General features: G+C 32.3%; 2 protein-coding genes across 9 annotated transcripts; one reads left to right on the forward strand and one right to left on the reverse strand.

Annotated features, from left to right (window-relative positions):
- Positions 1-2,809: 2,809 nt before the first annotated feature.
- On the reverse strand, positions 2,810-7,317 carry LOC100808628 (calcineurin B-like protein 7). Its single transcript, XM_003524387.4, has 8 exons — positions 7,193-7,317; positions 7,033-7,115; positions 6,659-6,718; positions 6,414-6,522; positions 6,264-6,316; positions 5,660-5,740; positions 4,407-4,522; positions 2,810-3,164 (listed from the first exon to the last, which is right to left on the reverse strand). The coding sequence occupies exons 1-8, from the start codon at positions 7,260-7,262 to the stop codon at positions 3,044-3,046; spliced, it is 693 nt and encodes a 230-aa protein (XP_003524435.1). The 5' UTR covers positions 7,263-7,317; the 3' UTR covers positions 2,810-3,043.
- Positions 7,318-13,132: 5,815 nt separating this feature from the next.
- On the forward strand, positions 13,133-23,371 carry LOC100808102 (uncharacterized protein At4g10930). Of its 8 annotated transcripts, none has more exons than XM_006580455.4 (16): positions 13,144-13,287; positions 13,383-13,497; positions 13,679-13,764; positions 14,582-14,672; positions 14,898-14,947; positions 15,207-15,276; positions 15,566-15,675; positions 15,979-16,044; positions 16,529-17,091; positions 17,210-17,290; positions 17,439-17,514; positions 18,820-20,101; positions 20,213-20,287; positions 20,942-22,030; positions 22,180-22,403; positions 23,129-23,371. In XM_006580455.4, exons 2-15 carry the CDS (start codon positions 13,429-13,431, stop codon positions 22,393-22,395), a joined length of 3,924 nt encoding a protein of 1,307 aa, XP_006580518.1. In that variant the 5' UTR covers positions 13,144-13,287; positions 13,383-13,428; the 3' UTR covers positions 22,396-22,403; positions 23,129-23,371. The 8 variants fall into 8 exon arrangements, with proteins under 8 accessions (XP_006580517.1, XP_040871596.1, XP_006580518.1 ...); XM_014775842.3 differs by having other exon boundaries at positions 13,157-13,287; positions 13,409-13,497; XM_006580454.4 differs by having other exon boundaries at positions 13,133-13,497.
- The last annotated feature ends 2,904 nt before the right edge of the window (positions 23,372-26,275 follow it).

Genomic DNA, 26,275 nt, shown 5'->3' on the forward strand with positions numbered 1-26,275 from the left:
CATCATATTTTATACATTCTATTTTTATATTTATTTAAATAATATATATAGTTAATTATACTTTATGCTTTTATTACATTTCTTTTAATTATTCGATAACATTTGGAGACAAGAGAAATAATTTAAATAGTTAAAAAATAAAAATAGATGAGAATAATTGAAATTAAGGAAAGTAAAATTGCATATTTGGTACAGTAGAGAAACAAAAATACTATTAAACCTCATTGTCTTATGATTCTCTTTTTCTATTTTAAAATAAACAACAATAAATTAAGTTTGGTACATGGCATTGTAGACTAATAATGATTTTAGAAGGTTAATGGATATCCTCATTTGGCGAAGTGCATGGTACATCCCATTGCAATCAACGCTAGGTAGTGTATCTATCACGGATTTGGCTTTGCGTTGGTTAATTCCTAGAAATTCAAGTTCAGCGTCTTTAGCAAATACCTTCATGTTCACAAAAGCACTAGCCAAGGAAATAGATACTTGCTTTATTTTGTCTCCACGAGATAATTTCCGATGCACTCAATTTTTGTTTGCTTTTTGCTCCTTAAAGATCGTATTCATTGAATAATACTTTCAATTTATAAATTAAAATATAGGTTTAGCTTTCGATATAAGCAAACCAATGTTTAAAAAATTCAGTAATGTCTACAGGAATATGGGATTTGGTGTCCCATGACTTTGAGATCTGCATTATCACTGATGATGCAGTCTAGTAATGGAACAAAGGTGAATAGATTTTATTTGCCCCAACATCATTCAACCTTTTTATTTATATGTTTTCACTGTGATGACTCTTCTTCACATGCTCCTTGGCCCAAATATTCCTCATATGCCAATTATTCTTTTTTGAGCTCGAGCCTAGCTAATGCGAACTCTATATTTATGTGTCATATCTTAATGCATATTTTGTTTACAAATAAAATTATTGTAATATATCTAACGGGTAAAAATAAAATAAAAAATAAAATAATAATTTTGACCTTTTTATAAAAATACTTTTACCTCAAATATATATTTATCACCTTTATGTCCAAACATGCACTCAATCAGATTTTTTCTTGGTAAAGATAATATTATCTGGTGAAGGAACAATGCAAAGTTTATATAACACATGCAGTTGGTGTTGTTGTTAGCAGATTTTTGGCTAAACCCAACATTGAAATGCTCTGAAGTGGATTTTAAGATATGTTAGACCAACTTCCAAAGTCAACTTCTTATCACGGTCGTGTAGAATAAAGTAAGATAGGCTTAATTTAAAGATCATATATTTTTAGTTTGTACGATTACGATGAGGTGTACATACAAATTATATAACATATATGCTACTCGAGTTTGTATATTCTTTTCAACCGTCAATAATAAAAATTGTATAGCAAAAGTTTTCTCAATTAATACGATTTTAGTTATTTCATAACTTGTATGATTCACACATAATGAAATGCATGTATGTTTAACATACATTATTTGTCAAACAAGCCTTAAATGTACATGACTTTTGATGATGGATATTAATAATTGTAAAATAGTTGGAAAAAAAAAGTTTTCTATTAGATCAAAATTTATCTTAAAATGAATGGCATTTTAATACGTTGTATCAATAATTATCTTAGAAGATAAAACATTTCAAGATGGTTAATTGCATAATCATCTTAAAATCCTTTACATATTAAGACAGTTGGTATGTATGATATTCTAAGATGATTATATCAAAAATCGTCATAGAATCTCATACATTTTAAAATGGTTATATTAGCAACCGTCTTAAAATATTATATATATTAAGACGATTTTATGATTCTAAGATAATTTTGTGTCATAATTTTTTTAAAATTCTTTACCTACTAAGACAATTACGAAACCATCATTATAGACTATTCGACAATTTACAATGCATATTTTAGTGATGGCTCATAATTATCATAAAATGTCGAAATTTAACTTTTTTAGTTGTGTTTCTCATGGTTGATTAAGTGCTCTCTTGAGTGTAAATTAATTTTAGAAAACAATCATTATTTTTATTTTTCTAAAAATTTGTCAAAAATAAATAACTATTTTTTAAAATAAACTAAACGAAAAAAGTACGGAAAGATCATGAATTTTCTTGCATTTTTGTGATTACACTTTATGAATGAATAGGAAACAGGAAGAAATATTTATTTTTTAAAGAGCACTGTCCAGTGTCCAGGTAAAAAACAAACAAAATTGTCATCGATAGGAGTGCAGGAACATGTTTGCAGAATAATGTTTTATTTTTCAGTTTTCACGTCGTCATTGTTCTTCTTTGACCGTTATGGTCGGTGGGGCAGTCGCACATGTGTTAACTGGTTAATGTTGTTCACTACTTTTACTGTACTGTATTTTTTTTATTATTCACGGCATAATATGTTATAAATCTTGAATAAAACACTTTAAATATCATTAATAATATTTAATTAAAATTAAGGTTTTATTACAATAAATTGCATAAAAAGTTATACTAAAATTATATTTATATTTAAATGCGATGTATTATTTTTCTTATTCCCACGAACCAAGTTATTTTCTACTGCACAAGTAATGAATTAATTTATGAAAATAATAAGATACAAACCCGCGACGAAATTGAAGTTCAAATTTAAATTTAACATTGAGCGAGCCCTTGTGAATATGTTAACGAGAATCTAATAAATGGATCTATAAATATATGTGTATTTTTAATCTCTTTGTTTATTTTTATTATTCAAAACTAATTTTTGTTTTACCTATTTTTAGTCATTTATTTATTGTATATTTGGGATTAATTTGGAACATAAAAAATAAATGAAAGACTCAAAATAGATAAAAATAATTTAGAGGGACTAAAAATGTTTTTTTTTTTAAATTAATGAAAAACTAAAAGTGTTAGAAAAAAATTTGCGCAATATTACAAATACAATGAGGCTGAAATTACAAATACGACCACTATGATAATGGACAATGGACAATTTCCATGTATTGCTAACAGGAATTGTGTATATGTTCTGCAATGGTTATCTCCTTTATTTGCGCAGCAATATTAATGCTGACACCGTTGAACTTGTCCTTCTAAGATGATATCTTTCTCAGTGGATGAGCTGCTCGTACAGTCTTCAATGCCTGATGTTAGCTTGAAACTAGGAAACTGTGTAGTAAGATCCCTGCAAGGCCCAGTAACTACTGTTAGCTCTAATTTGAAAAATCGTTCAGGAATAAAATGAAGTTTTGAAAATTTTCTAGAATAATTTTAAATTCTTTTATAACATTTTTTTAATAATCAATCTTATTTTAACCTAGTAAGTAACAAATGAGTAGGTGGATAAACCAACCATGTCAAGGAATAACATTACAATAAAAAAAAAACAAGATTAGTCACATGAAAATTCTGAATATATTTAAAAGAAATTTGCGGGCGTGAAATAATTGTCAATTAATGATGATTAAAATTATTAATGCAAAATATACTTTTAGTTTTAGGTTTTTATAGAAGATATTTATCCTAAAATAATGTATGATAAGATTGTAAACTTATGTAATAATTTTTAAAGTCATACTGATATTTAATTTGTTGATAATATAACAAAATTACACAACAATGTATTAAAACTAAACTCATAAAATTCATGTAAATTATAGAAAGTTTAATTTTCATATATTATTAGTATAATTTTTTATATTATTAACTTATAACTAGAAATTATTATAAATATATATAATTTTTAAAGTAATTATTGTGAAAGTCAATAATATTATAATATACGACACATTGACCATTCATGTTTTGATAATAATCTAAAAAAATATTTACATTATTAATGCATTCTAATAGAATTTAACTATAGAAATATCAAATTGATTAATGGAGTATGAATCAATATTATCATATTAACATATGATGAATATCAAATAAAAAAAGACTATTAAAAACTTATTTTGAATAAAAAAACAAATTATAAAAGTATTATGTGAGATTAAAAATATATTTTAATCCAAAACTAATATAGTTCTCTGGAAGCCTTGGATCGGAGTTATACATTTAAGTCAAATAACATATATATTGCGTAGGTTGAAATGCCAAGCTAAAGTTTAGGTCTAGTGATTCAAGTAAAAACTTAAAATTATCCATCCATTGGGGGCATCGGTTGAATGCTGAAAGGGGGACACACAATAACGACAGGTGATTTCCATTGATAGTATATATACTCTCGTTAGCTTAGCATAAAGTTATATATGTGCAATAAGCGGTTGAATAATTAATTTGTTATGTGGGGGCAAGCTTTCGGTGTGATTTAAGATTCTGTTTATTGGTAGGGAGCCTCAAGAGAGGGCTGTGAAAAAGAGCATATTACTTCAACAATAAGGATGGAAAGTTATGATCAAAGGGAATCGAAAGAGCATATTACTTCAAATAGGGAATTGTCATGTTCCTCAACAATAAGGATGGATTTCGAGCTACAAATTCTTGCCACTCCTCTGGATCAATCCTTCCATCTCCTTTTGAGTCTGATTCTTCAAAGGTCTGTGCAATGTAACAATAATGGAAAGGGGTAGATATTTAATCACAAAATCCCAGCTGCCAGATTTTTCATATGTTTTAATTAAGAAAATATAATTAATTAATCCCCAAAGAACGAAGAGAAATTAAATAGAGGATAAATGAAAGCACAGTTATTTTGATGTGAATTTAAAACAAATCACATTAATTTATATTATATATTGTTCAATCATAAAATCTTACGTGATTTATTTTATTACACAGATAATTAAGTTTAATTTTTAATTTTTATAATTAAAATCTAAGAATCTTTTTATAAATTTGAAGTTGTTTTTTTTTTAGTTTAATATTTTTTAAAAAAGATACTTTAATCTCTAACTAATTTCCAGTCTTCTTAATTAATTGTAAGTCTAGCTGCATTTTTTTTAATAAATTTTTCCCACTATGGGTCATCACCTATCTAAGCACGAACTCCCCTAATCTTAATTCCCTGCGTCCAAACAGAGAACCTAGATTCCCCTGACCAGTCATTCTTTCCATTTGTCCACAAACATCAAAATTGAAAGCCAAGTTTTCCCTTCCCCCGTGCTTGAAAACTTCAGCTCTCCTTCTTATATATATGTCCCGTGCTACATTAGAAATAATTACTTTTCCTTGTCTTCGAGTGGGGTGAACAGCTTTGGAGGGAACCCAAATTAATTTGTCAAATTCTGAATCTCATATCAATGACATGATCCAAGCCACTACTACTTCAACTCCAAACTCATCAACCGTTGGTTTAGTAGACTTTCCTTTTGACCAGTTTGAATTTCATGGCCAAAACTTCACATTCCATAACCCACGATTTTTCTCTTGAATATGCTAAAGTCAGAGAAGAAGCCGAGTAAAACACAAATAGTCGGTGCTCTGATAGCTGATGATGACGCAACGGTGGAAAATATTGATAGATCTCAGGAAGGTTAGATTTAAAATTAGGAAGATTAGAAATTAATTAAAAATTAAAATATCTTTTTAAAACACATTAAATTAAAAATAAATAAAATTTAAAAAAATTCTTAAGTTTAAATGAAAAATTAAATTTAATAATATAATAAATCACACCATATTATATGATTCAACAATATATAAACCTAAATAGCAACCAAAGGAAAGTACCGATACCTTGTCAATTATGACCTCAATAATGTCATGACACAGAACCAAATCTGACTCATTCAGTAGTGCCAGGATCATCTCTCTTACCTTCCATACATATTTTGAAAAGGGAGATGCTCATTAGTACGAAAATATTTCCATAAAATCTGTAAGAGGGTAATTTCTAACTGAAGCTTATTTTATATCACTACAAGAAACTTGCAGGCAAGCGAGGAAACAGTCTGTCGCAAATCCATTGCTAATTCCTCGCAAACAATAATGTTCTCATATTTTTTTTAAAAATGATACTGCTCTCATAGCTTAATTCGTGACATTTGTAAAAAACGAGATTCGTGCGTACCAAATAGCATATTGTTCTTTTGAAAAGTATAAGATATATAATATTTATACAACATTATCTTTTGTATTTATCTCTACTCATCATTTATTACATTATGACATTATTATATTATGTGGAAATCTTGTCTATAATTCTCTCCTCTTAAATATATACAAATTTTTACTAATTTAAAAAGAGAGATGAATACAAAATTTTCAGATGATATAATCATGTGAAGATGTATTAGGGTAACGGTAAGTACTCATGCTTGACACAGTTCATGTTGTTTACCTCGCCACGTTCAATAAAGCCTCTTTGACTTATATCATAGAGTCGAAATGCAACTGCCACAATATTAGACACCAAGGCTTCGATTAATGCAAATTAAGGCATGCAGACTCACATGCACACTCTCTTGATCGAGTTGAGAAGAAATCTTACAATCTGCTTTTTGTGCTTGTGGCGCTGCTGGGTGGAAGACGCTGAGAGCTTTAACGAACTCTCCAAATTCTATCACCCCATCATTTTTTGAGTCAAATAATTGGAAGACCTGTCAACATATTTAGACAACAGCAGTGAATTGTAAGATCAATATCAATTGTTGCACCGATCACATATCATCCTATTTTTGTTACAGTCAGTTATCACACGATGTTTTCTAAATTTCAAGAGTTAAAATTGCTGACCCTGTCGGCAAAGAGGCTCCGTTTCTCGCTGCTTCCAAATAAGCCAAGCTGAAACTCTTCCTGCATAATATTCATGATATATATTTTTCTGTTTGATAATTAAGCCTCTGCCACATTAATGTTAACTATATATAGTAAAGGGCAAATTAATTTGATTCAACCAGTAGTTTCTTATTGAAATTTCACACGCTATTAACATGTTGTAATATTGTTTAACATGTATACGTACTACCATATATCCCCATAAGAAGAGTCATTGTAAGCGTTAAAAAGATAAAGATATGTATCGTGCGTGTGAAATTTCAACAAGTCATACGGAGCGTCGATGTAATGGTGCATGTTTTAGCTTGAACATATGAACTTAATTTAATTACTTTGCTGATAACCCCGTCGTGGATGATGGAGCTGCTTAATTTCTTGAACAGATCATACAGTGCTTCAATTTCAGAAATATTAACTGGACGAATAAGAAATTGATTAAAAACAGAACAGCAATGTTGGACCATGAATGTAAAAATTAGAAAGAAGGCTTACAATAGGTTTGGGAAGCAAGAACTGCTGGATCTTTATGATCGACTCGCTGTTTGGTGCAACAACACCCCATCAATTAGACTTCTTTGTGTTCCTATACTCTGGGCGGGGAGGACTTGATACATAGTTAAGTAGTACTTGCTTTGCATCGATCGTACTATAAAAAATAATTCTATTTTATTCTCCATGGGAACGATCGGAATATTTTTGTATTATTAAAGAAAAACTATAAGGACTCCCACCTTTTTTTAATTTTCATATAGGAACTTATTCTTAAAATTGGTTAATTTAATTATTAATTTTAGTTACGCCATTCATATATGTCTCTCACATTAACTATACCTTGATAGAGTTAACATAGATGTAATGAAAGAGATCAATCTTCATTAAATATCAAGGTATAAGGATTAAAGTAGCGGGAGTTATAGGAATTAGATTAGATGGATAATTTAGCCAATAATTAAAAAGTCTCTCTAGGGCCCAGTCAAAAAGTTACGGTAAATGCACCATACTTGTTGAAAATTTTTACTAACCTCCTTTAGCTTTATAGCCTGCAACGCAAATAACTTAATTTGAATGCTTTGAAAAATGTTTTACGGTGCATGCTTTTATTGAAAAATAAAACAATTGTTCACATTGCTTTTTCCTTTTATAAATTGAAGCCTAGAAGGCTTGTGGCAGATGAAGGAGAGCTTGAATACAATTTATTATATTCTTTTTTAACTTTCCCAAAGTATTATTTTGTTAATAAAGAGACTAGTTTCAAATAAATAATATTAATCAAGGATATGTGGAATATGATAAAAATAAATAAACTTATTGACCTATCAAATTACATGGCCAGTTATTATTTGGCTGCCTATTCAAACCACCGTGATGTTTTCTAATTAAACAACAAATAGCAATGTGATTGGCTTACCATTTTTCGTTACAATTTGTATTGAAATTTTTTTCTTAACGAATAGCAATGTTCATGAATACTTACTGACCACCCCAGAAAGGAATCCTCCTGCCAAATTCACTTAATTTGTCTTTTCTCTTTTTCATCTTCACACAAAGTGTTGGATAAATTATTTGCGGAAAAAAGAGTATTGCGATATGTGCCACCAAAGTGGATCGGCCTCTATTCTCCATTTGTTTGAGATAAGGAATTGTTCGATGCACATGCAGTGCAGATCGACGACCGGGGCAGGTGAATGAGGTGACGTGATATGCCCCTCAGTCATATTCCGTTGTAATTAATGGTCATTTTTCCATTGCCCCCCATCAGTTCAGTAATTAGGCGCGAATCTGATTCCAATTCCTACGTTCCAAAGCAAGCATTCTCTGCAGATGCAAAGAAAAACAACAAAAGTTTAATTACTTAGGAACACTACTTACTATATCCAGTCAATAGTTGTCTGTCAAGAACACGTTCAAGTTTGAATTTATTTTGGCCTTCGAATCGCAATCGTACGTACACTGCTACTCGTTTCCTTCACGACTGTTCCTCCTCATATTTTAACACCCACTTCATGCATATTGTTTCAACTTATCCGAAAGGCAACTTGGACGAACGTTATTGACACTTCTACGCTTTTTTGTTGGAGATAAATATAAATTACTTTCTAATATATTCCTCTAGACGCACTCAATATTATTAATTGAAATTTATTAAACACTACAAAATAAAGAGCTCATTAAATAAAAAATAAGACCTACCTTTGTATTTTGTAATAGTTTTGTATTTTTTAATAGTTTTCAATTATTAATATAGTGTGTGTTTAATTTGATATTACGCACGTTAGTTGTAACAAAAAAATGATATTAAGTTAGTACAATTACGGACTAAATTGATATTTTGTGCAAATACGAGAAAGGAAGAAATATGAGAAGATGAAGTGAATTGATTAACATTTTGCACTTTTAGTAACTACTTTGAAATTTAGCTAAATGCAACTCTAAAGTAGAGGGCAAAGCTCTGCTCAACTTATATAACAAAAAAAATCATAGAAGTGAAATAACATTTGGTTTATGTGATAATTAAAGACAAATAATTTCATACATTCAATTTTCTTCTCTTCAGATGCATTTGGATGAAAGACACTCAGTGAGCGAACAAATTCCCCAAAGCCAATTACTCCATTACGCTTGATGTGTCAAACATATTAAATACCTGCATTTTGCCGATAAACATGTTTACTATTAATTTTTGCTAAGTTGTAGAGTCATGTCTTCATTTAATATGCACATCACAAACACATATAATGGTTACCTTGATACTCAAATTAACTTTCAGATATTCGGTGATCAATTCAAAAACTTGGTAGTAATATTAATTTTTTTCATCATTATTACAATCGTATATACAGAATTGCTATTTTGTAAAAAAATAATTAATATGAAAAGTGATGAACGACAAGTTGACTAATTAGGCTATGAATGACTGACTATATGTGGATGAATTGAAAAAGAAGTCATCTACCAATAAAACTATAATATATTGTTTTTATATAAACATTTATAACACTTTTTATATTTTTTTTAATCTTATTTCTCGTCTCATATCTAACTTCTTTCTTCTCTTTCTGTCTCTCTCCTAGTAGCAAAAGTAAAATTTCTCACACTGCAAGTAACACTAAGCACCTCATATTGGTACAATTTGGTAAAGTAACCATTTATCATTTTTCTTGGACAAATGTTCGTGCACTTAATAGGACATAAGAAAAATAAATAAGATTTGGCACAAGTACGCACCCTACCTGCAAATAGATTCTGCTTGCTACTATTATGAAAAGGTGCAAGATGGAACTCCTCCTGCAGGTAAAAATCTTCATGAATTTGGCACCTCTAACTTAAGTTCTATCAAAATGCTAATAAATTATGATGGCATTGAGCAATATTAATATCAGCTCATTTAGTTAATTAGGAAAAAAAATGGAATCCCTATTACTAGTACTAGCTTAAATGGAAATACCTTGTGAAGGAAGTCATCATCAACAACGCACTAGTTAGCTTCTTTAACGTGCAAAGCAAAGCCTCAATCTCATTCACAGTAACTGTCAATCGGTAAAGGGCACCTGAGAGTGAAACTATATGGAAACTCACATGTATATCCTCACAAAATGTCAAGCATAATTAAGTAACTCATGAGTGCACAACATATGCTGCTAAAATTTTGGTTTGTCACCTAGCAGTTTGCAATGAGATCATGCATGCTGTGACATATTGACATGACAACTTGCAAAAACAAGAAGAACTAACACCTCCCATGTAGTCCTATGCTTACAGCATGAGGTACTAGTTAGGTCTAGTGACAAGTGGCATGCCATAAAGGCATAAACTACAACGTAAAGGCCATGACCAGATTGATAATGATAGCAAAGTCATGGTGCATTTCATGAAAATTCCAAGAGGTAGGATTTAAAAAGAGCTCAAAATAGTAAATTAGGTGAATGTTGTTTTCTCTGCTTACAGGATGCTTCCGAAGCAAGAATGGTGGATAGTTTTTGCTTAGTCTTTGGTCTAGCTTTCTTCAAGCAAAAGCAGCTAATATATTAAGGACCACCAACTAAATTAACGTTAGATTAAAAATTAAGGCAAATTATATATTAAGGCTTTGTTTAGCTTATTATAGAAGGTGTGTTATTTTTTTTTTTTTTTTAAAATAACTAGAAATATTAAAGATTTAATGTGAAGAATGTTTTTAAATAGGCTATCAAGACAAACTAAGCTTTTAAAAAGATCAGACTGAGTCAAAATAAAAGTCTTTGATAGATTATAGACTAGACTCAGACCTAAAAAATTAATCGTAGATTAGATTCAGACCTTTTAAAACTTGACCTGACCTATTCTCATCCCTATTGATAACATCTGATCATTTGTCTTATCATTTAATTGCACTTCCATTGATATTATCGAATGCCAATGAATTAATGATTCGAAAGAAATGAAAAATAAAAAAAGTCAAAAAAGAGCAGTGAATCTTTGCTATGACATGATATGATGACCAGTATTAAGTAATAACCGTCCTCGTATATTGAAGAATACATTGTGCAAACATCTTAGAATTTAGTTAGCAAGAATAATAAAACATAGACCATTAAATGGTATAAAAGCGACTTACAGAAACGAGAATAGATGGTTGTGCCCTTCAAAGGTACAGAAATATTCAGAAGTAGACCTATAACAGCTTCATTCGCACGATTGGATCCTCGTTCTTCCTTTTAATTGATTGATTTACGTGCTGAGTCACTGCGACCATTTGCTTTGTAAATATTATTATGTTTATGATATTCAACGTTACACTTTATAGTTTATACGAAAATGGGCTTGATAGACACATCATTTAATAAGATAGAGGAAATTCACAATAACTCAAGCATGCCAGATCTTTAGTTCCCAAGTTTTATTTTAGTTCACAACATGGTAATATGACGTGCAAACATAAAAAAGAAATTATCAAATTAATAAAGGTGAGGATTGAACCTCTCACCCCACAATTTAACAAAATATTTAATCACTAAACTAATGACTTTGTTTAATGTATTAATGAAAATTATAATAATATGTATAATTTAAATAGGAACTAAAGTGGGGGTGAGTGGTTAAAACGTCACCTTTCTTAATTTGACAATCTTTTCTTTTATATGTCATGTTGCTGACACCTTAACATAACTTAGAGACTAAGATCGTAGGCATTAGTTTTTTTTATATTTAGGGTTTAGGGTTTATTAAATAAGAATTACTCTTCTCATCCCATTATAGTTGTCAACTTATGTTGTCTTATATAGGATAAGAAAATTCGATAAATAAATGAAAGAAAATAGTTATTTTATAAAATTAAACTTATGTCATTAATTATTTTTTTTGTTTTTGTAAATCATATTATTAATATCATAAGAGATATAAGTGAAAAAAAATAATTAATGTTACAATGCAAGTTAAAATGATTATTATTTTGATTTTTTTTTCTTACACGATAATTACAATGAGACGGAGGGAGTATCTAGTATTTTTTTCACATGGACTATGACTTTTTGTTATGTGAGTTTTGGTTGTTTTATTTGATAAAAATGAGAGCGTTTTAAATTATATTATTGGTGGTTTTAATATTTTTTGACCAATATCTATTGTATTTATTGTCTTTAATTTTTTTAAATAACGATTTCTTTTAACCACATTGTCCATTATATTTATTATTATTTTCATATATTTTTTTCTCAAAATACATACATTTAAAAAAAATACAAATAAGTTCTTTGTCACTAATTATGTAAAAAATAGAACAACGGGTATTAAAAAAATAAAATGAAAACATATTTTTTTAAGGAAAATTACATTTTTAGTTCCCTAGTTGTTTCCAATTTCAATTTTATTTTTCTTTTAAATTTATTCATGAATTTAGTCCCCAATTATGCCTAATCAGAATGTGATACATAATAGTCAATATTTCTTTGTAACAATCAACGTTTAAATTTGAGTTTGGGGACCATATTTACAGAATTTAACATAATTGGGGAACTAAATTTGTGAATAAATTTAAAGGTGGACTAAAATCAAAATTAGAGACAAATAGGGGACCAAAAACGCAAATTTTCATTTTATTTTATTATAACTAAGTTAAAATATATTCTTATGTAAACAACAAGGAAGGGAAAAAAAACTCAAAAGAATTAAGATGACTTGCCGCAAATATTTTAGGAAAGAGATGCCCGAGTTATTGTAAAACCTCTAATACCTGTCTTTGAATTATATGGATAAAAAAATAAAGTGCATATGTGTATAAGATTAGTTTAAGGATTTTGAAAATATTAAAAGGAAGGGGGTGTAGAATGACCTTTTGAAGGGTGCAGAAAGACAAAGCCTAAGGCCTAATGCATAGGGCTATCATTTGGGCCTAAACTGAATTCTCACTGGCCTAAGAATAAAAAAGAATGTCCAGGAGGTGCGAAAGCGCTCAATGCTCACGTGATGCTTAAGACGTCGACAACGTATTAAGCTTTTCAAGTTTCAAAGCAAAACGTTTCGGAGGCAGATCGGATGAATTGAACCCAAATACTAACGTGGTTTCTCTTCACCGATTCCCTTTATATACACTTTTTCAATTACAGTTACAGGTAATGGATTAAACAATTATTAGTCGGTTAATAAACACACTCTCTCTCTACCAATTCTCATCGCATTCCTTTTCCTCTTTCTCCTTCCAATTGAGAATTCGTTTCTCTAATTGACGCAAAGTTCACAGTGAAATTAGTGCAATGGAAGCGGATTTCGTCACCAGTGACATGCTCACACTCACGCAGGACGCTTTTTACGCCAACGATAATGTAAGCTCATCGCTCTCTTCTCTTCTGCATAGTTTCGACCTTATGAAATGCCTCTTAAACCCTCGCTTGCGCTTATTTTTGTTGCAGCTTTGATAATTTCATGCCAGCTTATTATAATTTTAATTTCACTTATGGTATATGTTTCACCTGAACCGAACACCTAGTATTTCTTAATTAACAGGATGATGTAGCTGTTGAAGGGGAAAGATGTGGAATATGTATGGATATGGTTATTGACAGGGGACTTCTGGATTGCTGTCAGCACTGGTATCTATTTTTTAAAAAAAGACTTCACATATTTGTTTTCTTTTTTCTCTTTTAATTGTCATCTTCTCGATCTCGTTGGTTCGGTAGTGCCAATTTGTTTTATTGATTCTGCCTTACGCCTCATCTGTAAGAATAACAGAACCGTGATCAGGCCTAGTTATCTTTCCGGAACTATGGACATGGGTGATGTTGGTTAAACTGTGTTAAATTGGTTATTGCTTATTGCTTATGCTCCCTGTGTTTTCCCCCCCCTTCTGTACTTGCTTTCTGCTTTGTAGGGGAAGTTATGCCAAAAAGTGGTGTTGTAATGTGAAGATTTTCATGGACGTAAGTTCCCAAATGAAAGGGATTTCTCAGATACACAGACATTCTATACTATCCAGTATCCATTAGAAGATTTTGTTTTTATATTGTAGTAGATTACTCTTTCTGTGGTCATTTTTCATTGGTGTAAACTTCAGCTTCTTTTCCTCATGTATTACGTATTTGTCCATTGATAGTATACTATCTTAGTAAAAGCATTAAGGTTACTGGTGTAACATTAGCCTCTCCAATTTACTTAGTGCAGTTATTCTTTATATTGGAATGTGTTATATGACCTTTTGGAAGAAGAGTCTTCTGGTTGAATGTATATGTTTAAGGGGATTGTCGTCATGCCTGTAGGAGAGCCTCTATTAGTTTGCGCCATGATTTCGTTATGTTAAATTTTCATTCTTTTCCTCCACTTGGTCCCATTAAATGTTGATAATATTTTCTTCACTTTTCAGTATGTATGTTGAAATATCTGAAATTTTGACTCGGTACATTTATTTCACAGGTTCTGCTTTGTATGCATTGACAACTGGGCTACTATCACTAATCTTTGCCCACTTTGCCAGAATGAGTTTCAGTTAATCACTTGTGTTCCAGTGAGTGATATAAAATTGCGGAATGCTGCTTTATCTTCATTGCTTTAGTATAAATCTTCAGGTTACAATTGAATTTGCTCACTTTATTAATTCTGTTTTAGGCCATTTACTTTGTTGTTTTGATTAATATTATTATGAAATTTTGTGTTTTTAATGCATCTAATACCTTGAAAATACTATTAAATTTGGTGCTTGACTAAACATGTGAAACTCATGATTGTGAAGGTATATGATACCATTGGAAACAATAAAGTTGAAGATGATTCATTCTTCAGGTAACTTTTCCTCTATTATGTGTGTATGATTGACAGCCTTATTTTCATTACTCAATTTAAGCTTAGGATTTTCAGAATTGGTGTTTGAGTTGAAAGTCATGAATTTTGCATAATTCTAGCCGTCCATCACTATGACTGAATTTTAAGTAAATTCTTCACAGTTTCATTACTCAATTTTGAATAAATGCTTTACAGTTTGATCATGTTTCTGCAGTAAATAAATTTATATAATCTTAACTGTTTTCCTTCATGACTGCAGAGATGATGACTGGTCCATTGAAGAGAAGAATAACACACTGTCATTTCCCTCTTACTACATTGATGAAAATGTAATTTTTTTCCATATAATATAATTTTAGAATTGCAGGCAAAAAATCTTGACTTCTAGTGTTTCTTGTATTTTTGCATGAGCATATATCCTCTATGCAAATATCTTTTGATTCTTATCATAAGTTGATTCTCCGACACAATTAATACATTTATAAATTCCTCAACATTTTTAAATAACGAAAATCCTTGCAGATAATTTGTTCATGGACTAATATTATTGTCAACATTCTTGCCATTTTGAACATTTAATGCATAACACTAATCCTTATGTATTTCATCATTTTGTAGGCAGTTATTTGCTTGGATGGTGATGGCTGCAAGGTTCGCAATGGGTTGGCTACTATTGAAGGAGATTCTGATCTCGATACATCAATAGCCTGTGATTCATGTGATATATGGTAAACTTAAATCAACAGATTAGGTTAATAGGTTTCAGATATATTGTTTGAAATGATTTTTGTTTTTGTTTAAGATGTCATTGACTAAAATTTCAGTAGGTTATTATTATCTTTTATGACTAGGATGTTGGGGTTGGATTGGTCAGCTATGTGTAATTGCATGTTTGCCTAGGCTTAGACCTCATCTGTAAGGGACATTTGGCAGAAAAAAGTGTTTCTTAACTTGTCAAAGTATTTGTGATAAGTTCATAACAAACACTGTTAGAAGCATAGTTAAGTCTAATAGGTGTCTTTTATTGACAGGTATCATGCCTTCTGTGTGGGATTTGATACTGAAGGTACATCAGACAGTACATGGTTATGCCCCAGGTAAACTGGTCATTCTGCTGGGTATTTTTGTTCTTCTAATTGCTTTTTCTTTTCCTTTAATCTCAAAGCTCAATATGGTTTGTATTTATTAACATCCTTGGTACATATTGGCTACTATCTTATAAATAGTAATATAGAGTGTAATAAGTTGTAGCTGCTAATTTAAAGTCTATGGTTCCCTATGACAGAAAACATGGTCAGGTGATTGTAATCTAAACAAAAGAGAAATTATTTACGATGTAATTAACTATGAAAAGAATGTGTTTTATCCAATAACAAAATAAAACTAACTAGCAAAGGGGTGTCTTTAACAAAATCCCTAGGTAAGCTTCCATCACATGAATTATAAAATTGTTTGCTGACAAAATTTGATATTTTTTTCTGTCCTTTAGTATTATAATTCAGAGTTTTGTTTTAGATGTGTTGCTGCTGATTTGATATATTTTTCTATCTTTTAGTCTTCTAATTCAGGGTTTTGTTTTAGATGTGTTGCTGATGAAGTTTCTAAAGGAACATCCAATTCAGTAGAGAGGACAACCGTGGAATGTAATGCAGATAATCGTAATAGTAACAGTGAATGCCATGCTGAGGATTCCTTTTCAGGAAAAGTGTCTGTGTCTGTTGCTGATACAGGAGAGACAGCTGTTGTTGTTTCAATGGTTGACCAAACAATATGGGTTCCGGCAACAAGTGAGAAAAGCCTATTGTCTTTTGAAGTTGGTGGGTACCCAATGACTGAATCATGTATTTTAATGTCTGACACAAATGGTCAGCAAAGTGGGGAAGTGAAGACAGAGACAAATACGTTACGAATCATGGAGGAAGAAGAACTGGAACTGTCTTTGTCAAACAACATATCCTGTAGCATAACTTCTAAATCCTTAGTGCATAATGATTTAAAGAAAAGTGTCAGTGGAGCAAGGGATGACCCAAGTGGCTTTGACGGAACCAAGTTATTCAACGAGTCCCTTACCAAAACTAGTCCATCCAGAATTGAATCTGAAATGGGTCTTCAACTTGGTTTGTCAGTGGGCTCTTTCTTATCTGGTAAATTAAATTGTATATCACTAGCTTTTTGGTTGAATGAAAAGTATATCATAAATCAACTTTTTGTGCTCTTCTTCTGTAAGCTAGACTGATTGTCATAATCTTAACGTGCTTATAGTTGATAGTGCAGACAAGAATGAAACAAAAGATCAAGCAACTGATGTCCTGTGCTTGAGTTCAGAAGAATGTTTTTTGAAAGGTACTCACCATACAGGGAATATTATTCCTGTTGCTTTCTTTATTTTAGTCCACACTTGGACTGTGGGAAACCATTGATCATATTGGTGGCTTCAAAGCATTTATACCGGTTTTTAAACCTTATAATGTCGATAATAAAATTATCTCAGGAGATGAAATTGAAGCCAATGCTTGTAAGGACAATGCCAGAGTGGCTGGTGGAAAGAGAAAGCATACTGATTATAGGTAAGAAATGATTTAAATTTGTATCATATCATATTAAATGAGTAGTTTTCCATGGTCATTGTGTTGGGGAGAGAGAGAGAGAATGTAAAAATGCTGTGGGATGAAGCACACTTTGCCTTAGTCCTCACTCCTCATGCTTATTATACTCTGACAGATGACTCCAACATGGACACTAGACCCAACACTAACACAGATGCTCTGACATGGTCAATGTAAAAAATATAGGATAGTGGGAGTGTGGGACACTTCTATAAAACACACATACATATGAGAAACATAAAAGATCTAAAATAGTAACCAATATTTGTATATTCTTGTATATGCACCTTTCTATTATAATGAGCCTCACAAAACATACTAAGAGACATTGTTTTTTAATATTTTATATTACATTTTAAAGTGACTTTTTCTTAATGCTAAAAACTAAATATTTTTTTATAATACTAGTTTTCTTAAAATGTCTGTCCATATGGAGATGGAGGTGTTGACTTGAGTGTTTGAGTCATATAGTATGTTTGGGTCAATAATTTTTTTTTTAAGTGAACATTGAATGAGTAGTGTCTAACATGTGCCATACTGGTGTTGGTGTGGGAATTAACGTGTCTAACACTCAACACCTCAAGAAAGGGGAGTGTCCCTACTGCATCTGTTATAATAGAAGGATGGGTTAAGGGTATACAAATGTTTAATTGTCAATCTATCACCCTGCAATCAACATCCTAATTAATAGGAATTGGCCACCCAGAATCAAGCTCCCAATTAGTCACCCCTTGATTTTAGGAGTCGCTGCTTCCTTAATCCATAATACTTGCCTATATTCTTAACAGTTACCAAATCAAGTATTTCCATTAAATGGACCAGGCCTAACTCAATCATAAAAGCTAGCTCGAGAGGAGAGGGTTGCTCAAGTCTTATAACAACTACTTAGATTATTTTCCTAGCTAATGGGGCACTTCTTAACAAAATAGATAGAAAGTCGTATATTATTCTAAAGCCTGAAAGATGTAGTTGTTGGCATAAAATATCATCATGAAAGTGGTGCTGCCGGTTGCAAAGAGCCCTTTGAATATTGATGTTTTCTAATAGTCATAATCAAACAGAAAGACATAGGAGCTGGTGCCTAGATATTCTTGATACTCTTGTGTGCTATTAAAACTGCACCAATTGTCTATGATATTTAAATGCATATTCTGTCGAAATAAATGTGTTAATTGTTACTTGTTTTATGTTCATCACATGAGGAGTTCAAAATTTGACTTTCTTTTCTTTGTTCTTTTTCCCTGATTTTTGTCCTTGACTTCACAGTGATGAGCAAGTTTATATAAAGGCTGATGATGGAGATGTCAAGCCTGAACTTCCAGAAGAAGATGACAAGCCTGAACTTCCGGATGAAATTGGACAAAAGAAAATTAGAGCTACCGGTAGTCAAATGACCAGTACTAATGACTCTGCAGATGCTCATCCCTTAGAAAATGCTCAGAAATGCCCTGCTTTAAAGCATTCTCCAACAAAGGCCATTGTCAAATCAAATATAATGAATATAGTTAAAGGGACAAACCGGAGGCAATCCAAGGGACGTACTGACACTAATGCTTGTGACAAGTTATCTGAAAACAAAGGAAATATGGCTGGGTTGAGGGTTAAAAAGATCATGAAGAGAGTCTCTGATGATGGAGAATCATCCTTGGTAGTTCAAAATCTAAGGCAAGAAATTAGAGAAGCTGTCCGTAACAAATCCTCTATAAACTTTGAGGATAACCATTTTGATCCCAAGCTTCTTGAAGCATTTAGGGCTGCTATAACAGGGCCTAAAACTGAACTTGTAAACAAGTTATCCCCTGCAGCTATAAAGGCAAAGAAGTCAATGTTGCAGAAAGGAAAAGTGCGTGAAAATCTAACCAAGAAAATTTTTGGGACTTCCAATGGAAGAAGAAAGCGTGCGTGGGATAGGGACTGTGAAATTGAGTTTTGGAAATATCGTTGCATGAGAGCTACAAAGCCTGAAAAGATTGAAACTTTAAAATCAGTTCTTGATCTACTAAGAAAAGGTTCAGACAGTCCAGAATCAAAGCAAGCTTCTGAATGTCAGGCCAAGAATCCTATTCTTTCCAGGTTGTATTTAGCAGATACATCTGTTTTCCCTCGGAAAGAGGATGTCAAACCTCTCTCTGTGCTTAAAACCATTGCTAACTCGGAGCAAACTAAGCATAACAACCCATCAGACAAAGCACCAAATCTATTTGTTGATAACAATACTAAAGCAACTAATGTATATAATCTTTTATCAAAGAACAGCGTTTGTTCATCTGAAAAAAAAGTAGATAAGAAGCTTGTACATGGTCCAGTTGGTGATAATTCAACTTCTGGTAAAGTACGTTCAAACAATCACTCAGAAAGGACATCGGTTTCATCAGCTGGTGCCAAAACTAGCACAAAAGAGTTAGGCCTTAAATTAGGTTGTATGAAGAGTGATAAAAGAAAATGGGCCTTGGAGGTTCTTGCGAGGAAAACAGCTGCCACAAGCAGGAACACAGCAAATGGAAATCAGGAAGACAATGCAGTTTTTAAAGGAAATTATCCTTTGCTTGTATGTAAATGATCTTATTAGTTTTGTATAAAATTGTTTTATTTTACCTTTGACATTGTCAGAAATTGTATATGGCAATTCACTGTTACTTCTTTCTGTTATTGTGAGTAGGCCCAATTGCCAATTGATATGAGACCAGTATTGGCACCTTGTCGCCACAATAAAATTCCTATATCAGTGAGGCAGGTATGCTGTACCTTTCATTTCCTCCATTTTATGTTACACTTACACGTTAGATTAGAGGAGAAAACTTGAGATGAAAAAAAAACAATAAAAATAAGTTAATGAAGGCACCAATAGATGGCAATTCACAGTGACATTGGGTTTGAGAAAATAAGTTCCAATTCCTTAGGGGAGTTATTCTTTTCAGCTTACTTTGGAACTAAATTTGGCATTTAGTTATCTGCTGTATTCAAATGTTTAACACAAACATCTGATTGCCACTGGTTTTCCCATCCCTCTCCTTTATTCCTGTTCCATTGTTAATATAACTTGATGAGTGATGCAACCCAAAGTTTCCTTTCAGAAAAAGTGATAGAATCTTAAATCTTTGAATAATTAATTTTCAATAGATAAAAGTCATGGATTGACTGGTTGCCAGATTTCAGGGTTGGGATTAAAACTGGTGAACACTATACAAATTTAGAATAATTTAATTGTGTTCCTCATTTGGCATGTTAGTGGAGTTGAATCACATTTAAGTAATGGAGCATGGCTATTTCCAAAAGATCAAGTTACTGATCAGACATAGAGTGCAACATTCATTCAAGTTGCTTTATTTATGTATACAGTTCTGTTGGTTACTTTTTTACCCTCTTAAACTTTGTTACTTTTGTGCAGGCCCAGCTTTACCGCCTGACAGAGCGCTTATTGAGGAACACAAATCTGGCTGTGATTCGCAGAACTGCAGATACAGAATTAGCTGTTGCAGATGCAGTTAATATTGAAAAAGAAGTTGCTGACAGATCAAACAGCAAACTTGTGTATTTGAACCTTAGTTCACAAGAGCTCTTGCATCGCACAAATAACACAAAAACCAATGTAGCCACAGATACAAGTCCACCAGCCTCATCAGCAATGCTTACTGATCAACAATCGGAACTTAATACTGATGATCTTTCAACTGACCCGGAAGTTGAAACAGCCTTGAAAAATGCTGGTCTGTTGTCTGATTCCCCACCTAGCAGTCCACATGAGAGCAGAGAAACATGTAATAGTGATATGTCAGGGCCTGATAATATACTTGAACTAGATTCTCATCCTGATCTGGATATTTATGGTGATTTTGAGTATGATTTGGAAGATGAAGATTATATTGGTGCTAGTGTTACAAAGGTCTCAAATCCAAAACAAGAGCAAAATGAGTCAAAAGTGAAACTTGTTTTCTCCACGATGAATTTGAAAAAGTCAGATATCGCTTTGGATTGTGCAGACTGGGAGGGGTCTGAAAGAATTGAAGTGCCAGGAGATGCATCCTGCTCACCAAATTGTCACAATGATGCAGTCCTTAGGGACAGGGCTTCTACAATTGATGAGGAGATGGGCCAGCCTTCTGTTTCTTCTGAGCTCCTACCCTGTGAGGCTGCTGTTGAGCCACCTGACTCAGAATTTGAAGAATTATATGGCCCAGACAAAGAACCACTTATAAAAAAATTTCCAGTCAGTGAATCAAGATCATTACTTGGAGATGGCAAGACAGAAAATCTAAGTGTGGCCAATGATTGCCATAATGACGAAACAGAGGTCTTGGACGATGCAGTAAATGCTTCAGAACTTGAGAATGAGAATCTCACAGAAAAAGTTTCTGTTACTACCATCACTGACAAATCTTCTAATGTGTCTGAGGGTGGTGAAAATTCCCAAAAGAAGGAAGAGAAATCTAATGTCATTGCTAAGCAGACTGACTCTGTAAATCATGTAACTAAAAGGGTATTGCAAAATTAATATTCCCATAAGTATCTTATTTTCTTTATTTTTTTTAATATGCAGTAGCTTGTACTATCATTTTTATTTTCTTCCTTTTCTATATTTTCCTGTATAATTGCCATATTTCCGTAATAATGCTGGAGTTTGTACAGGTAGAAGCTTACATCAAGGAGCACATCAGACCACTGTGCAAGAGTGGTGTAATCACGGCTGACCAATACAAGTGGGCTGTTGCAAAAACGACTGAGAAGGTTATGAAATATCATTCCAAAGCAAAGAATGCTAATTTTCTCATAAAGGAAGGCGAGAAAGTAAAGAAACTTGCAGAGCAGTATGCTGAAGCAGCCCAACAGAACAGAAAAAATTGATTCATATGGTATCATTTCATACTCAATGTTTTCTTTAGTTATTGCCCGTTACCCGCCTTTTTTATTATGGTGCTATACTTGCTTTACTGGGAAGCTGTTGATATATTAAGATTAGTCTCACCTCGTCATTTATATTTGAAAGTTTTTATTTCAAAAAAAGTTAGTAATAAAATTTTGTATAATTTTTTTTATTCAACACAAAAAGTTATATAAAGTTGTTTTAACTCAATCAGTTCCTCAACTTAGGATCCAACATATGAATATTTACTTAAAATCACACTAGCTGGTATTTCAACTTAGTTTTGAATGGTCTAACGTATTCAAACATTAAGAGCTGAGAGAACCCGAGTCAAAGGGTAAAATCTCAAAGTTTCATGTGATTAATCAAATGAAATGATTTGATTACTAATTGGGAATTTGGTCCCACCCCATGGTCTTACGTACATAGCAACGACTACCCCGTCGAATCCTCTTGCCCTTGAGTTTCACATTTTCACTTTTCGTATACTTATTTGTATTCCCGGGGAAAAAACTTCTATTTGGTAAAACAGTTAATTATTTTTAACATAAAAGTCAATTATTACAAAATAATTTCATAAAAGTCATTATATAATCTATGCCCGCAAAATTTACTAAAAGGCGGGCAATGCATTAAGTATCAAAAAGATATACCGTATATCCTTTTCAATTATCATAATGTATACAGATCAAAGCTTACAAATGATTCAAACAGATTATTAAAATGAACAATCAGAGTATCAGCCCCAGACCAGAAAGCACAAGCGGGAAGAAAATGGGCCTAACGGTACGAAGACAGAGATTCGAACGAAAGGGGAAATGGAGGAAAGAACAAAGAAACCAAAGAAGATGAGAACGGTGTGCCTTTTACTCAGTTTTCTTGTTGTATAACAATATTATATTTGGATTCGCTTCTGCTATCAACGTGTAGCCAATAAATTTTTAACATTACATCAAAGAGTAGTTCTCGTATGCTAAGTTTCCAACATTCTCATTTTCTGAATTTCCTTTTACAATAATATTAGATTTTCTCATCTTTTATGTTTTTAATTAATTAATTTAAATTCTTATTTAATTTCTCCTCATGTTTGATTTAATTTTCTGTTAACTTAAATTATTGTTTTTCTCATAACATTTTCAAGTCAATTTTTTTTAACTCTTTTTATTAATAAAATATTTATTTATCTAAGTACAAACAAAGTTCATATGGATTTGATATTCGGACTTTTGTTTTAACTTTACTACTTGGGACACATTGGTGCACTTGTCAATTCATCAACATTACCAAGTTAAACCATCGGATCTGATATCAATTGTTGGAAAATCAAGGGATAAATATCGAGGAGATTCACACCAATGGGCCATGAGTAACCATATACGTGAATCTGACACCGCATTTTAATTCAAAACCTTAAGGTTCAGGTTTATAGGTTTTCTCCTCACCTATAAGTTGCTCAACTTTTTCATTTTTACTCCATGTGAAAGATCTTCAACACTAGTCAAAAGTGCAAAAGAAGGGGAAAAGTTTAAGGCTCGTTTAGTAGCAAAGGAATATGCACAACAGAAGGGGGTTGATTATGATGAGATTTTATCCCCAGTCGTGAGACACATTTCTATTAGGATAGTGTTAGCCTTGGCAGCCAGTCATGAGATGCACTTGGAGCAAATGGACGTGATCTTTCTTCACAATGATCTAGAGGAGAAAATTTACATGGAGCAGCCAAAAGGGTTTAGTATAGGTGAACTAGGTCGGTTGGTTTGAAAGTTGAAGAGGTCTTTGTATGAATTGAAGCAATCTCCAAGGCAATGGTACAAACAATTTGATTCCTACATGCTTCTAATTGACTACAAGCGATGTGAGTATGACTGTCGTGTTTATGTGAGAAACCTTGATGATGACTCTTATTTTTCTAATATTATATGTTGATGATATGCTAATTGCTGGTAACCATTTGCATGATGTGAATGAGTTGAAATCACTGTTGAGCTAGGAGTTTGACATGAAAAACTTGGGTTCTGCCAAGAAGATTCTCAAGATGGAGATTCACAGGATAGGAAATTGAGATAGTTATGGCTCTAATAGCAGGGTTATGTTGAGAAGGTGCTAGACATGTTCAACATGAGCAATGCAAAGCCTATGGGTACTTAATTGGCAAAACATTTTAAGCTTTCTGTAGATCAATGTCTGAAGACAGATGCTGAGGTGGAATACATGTCAAAGGTTCCCTATGCAAATATAGTTGGTTGCTTGATTTATGTTATGGTGTGCACTAAATCGGATTTGGCACATGTTGTAAACCAAGTCTGCAAGTTTATGTCTAACCCAGGCAAGCAGCATTGGGAAGTAGTGAAGTGGATCTTGAGGTACCTAAAGGCTACAATAGGCAATGATATTATGTTTGGTAGTCAGTAGGGTGGTCCTTCAGTTGCAAGATATGTGGATTTTGACTATGCTGGTGATCTGGATGACAGAAGACCTACAGCAGGGTATGTTTTTACTCTTGGAGATGGGCTTGTTTGTTGCAAGTCTATATTCAATCTCTTGTGGCAATGTCAACAATTGAAACGGAGTATATGGCGGTAGCAAAGGCTAGCAAGGAAGTTGTGTGGTTAGCAAGGCTAGTGAAGGAGCTAGGCATTGAGTAGGGTGAAGTTCAATTACATTGTGATAGACAAAGTGCTATTGACTTGGCAAAGAATCAGGTGTATCATGCTAAAACCAAGCACATTGATGTGAGGTTCTACAAGATTAGCGAGTTGACGACATCTGGTCAGGTTTTGCTTAGGAAAGTTCACACTTAAGAGAATGTAGTTGATATGTTAACCGAAGGCGGTCACAATTGACAAGTTCAAGTATTACTTGGACTTATTTAATGTTGTTGGGTGTTAGACATGACAGGATTCTCAACCCAGGGGACCGAGGTGGATTTATTATTTATCTTCCACGGGACTAAATATTCGTCAAGGTGGAGATTATTGTGCATGACTCATATTTTATGGGCTGGACAAATTTATGGCTTGAACAAAATTATAGAGTAGAGCATAAAGTCCACCTGTTGTTGGGTTGCAAAATGGGTTGGGGTGCGGGTAAAGTCCATAGTATGCATAATAATATGTATTGTGATATAACCTTATTGTTTATAAATAAGAAATAGAAATAGTCCCTCTACTTCCAAGGACGTAGATACACTTGTCGAATCTCGTTAAATCTCTTGTGTTTACATGTGTGTGTGTGATTTCTCTCATACCCTTTAGAATTTCGATTGTTATTGCTAACAATCAAGAACATAAGAAGAATCATAAATTTTTCACTTTGTTTTTCATAAAGTCTTAAGAATAAGCTACCAAACAAAACCCCCCAAAACTAGAGAAGCCACTTCAAATATATCAACCACAAAACAAAACATAAACTCATTGCATCAAATAAACTTCAAGGGTTCAAAGACATGTTAGATGTACAAACCACACAAAATCACAAAACTACATACAACACAATCATGTGAGACCCCCCAAATTTTGTCATTTTCAATAAATTTTAGCTAATGAGAGATGATGTTCTTAACATTTCTCGTAATTAGTTTCTAAAGAATCCAAACTTTGTCATAAGAGAAGAATATATCCATGAATTTAAATGATTGAGACTAGAAACAACATTGTTAATAGTAAAATAAAAACTTCAATCTTACAAACACCTATACAATCCTTATGCACAATTTAAGTTGCCACAAAGAGAAACAGCCTAGGCCTTTTCTCTTGGGGGATTCCTCCCATCCTAATTAAAATGGGGTTGTGATTTGTGTGAAACTGACAAGAATTTAGCAAAAACATCTAGGCAGGTCATTCTATAAGAGTAAGAAAAGGT

Source organism: Glycine max, chromosome 5 (assembly GCF_000004515.6).
Source record: "Glycine max cultivar Williams 82 chromosome 5, Glycine_max_v4.0, whole genome shotgun sequence".
NCBI classification, from domain to species: domain Eukaryota; kingdom Viridiplantae; phylum Streptophyta; class Magnoliopsida; order Fabales; family Fabaceae; genus Glycine; species Glycine max.

Coding starts and splice junctions, on each gene's coding strand:
- LOC100808628 (XM_003524387.4), bottom strand. CDS start 7,262: ATGGGGTGTTGTTGCACCAAACAGCGAGTCGATCATAAAGATCCAGCA. Junction 6,719..7,032: donor ACGACGGGGTTATCAGCAAA/GTAATTAAATTA, acceptor AATATTATGCAG/GAAGAGTTTCAGCTTGGCTT. Junction 5,741..6,263: donor GCTTTATTGAACGTGGCGAG/GTAAACAACATG, acceptor TATGTATGGAAG/GTAAGAGAGATGATCCTGGC.
- LOC100808102 (XM_006580454.4), top strand. CDS start 13,429: ATGGAAGCGGATTTCGTCACCAGTGACATGCTCACACTCACGCAGGAC. Junction 15,277..15,565: donor CTTACTACATTGATGAAAAT/GTAATTTTTTTC, acceptor ATCATTTTGTAG/GCAGTTATTTGCTTGGATGG. Junction 16,045..16,528: donor AGTACATGGTTATGCCCCAG/GTAAACTGGTCA, acceptor GTTTTGTTTTAG/ATGTGTTGCTGATGAAGTTT.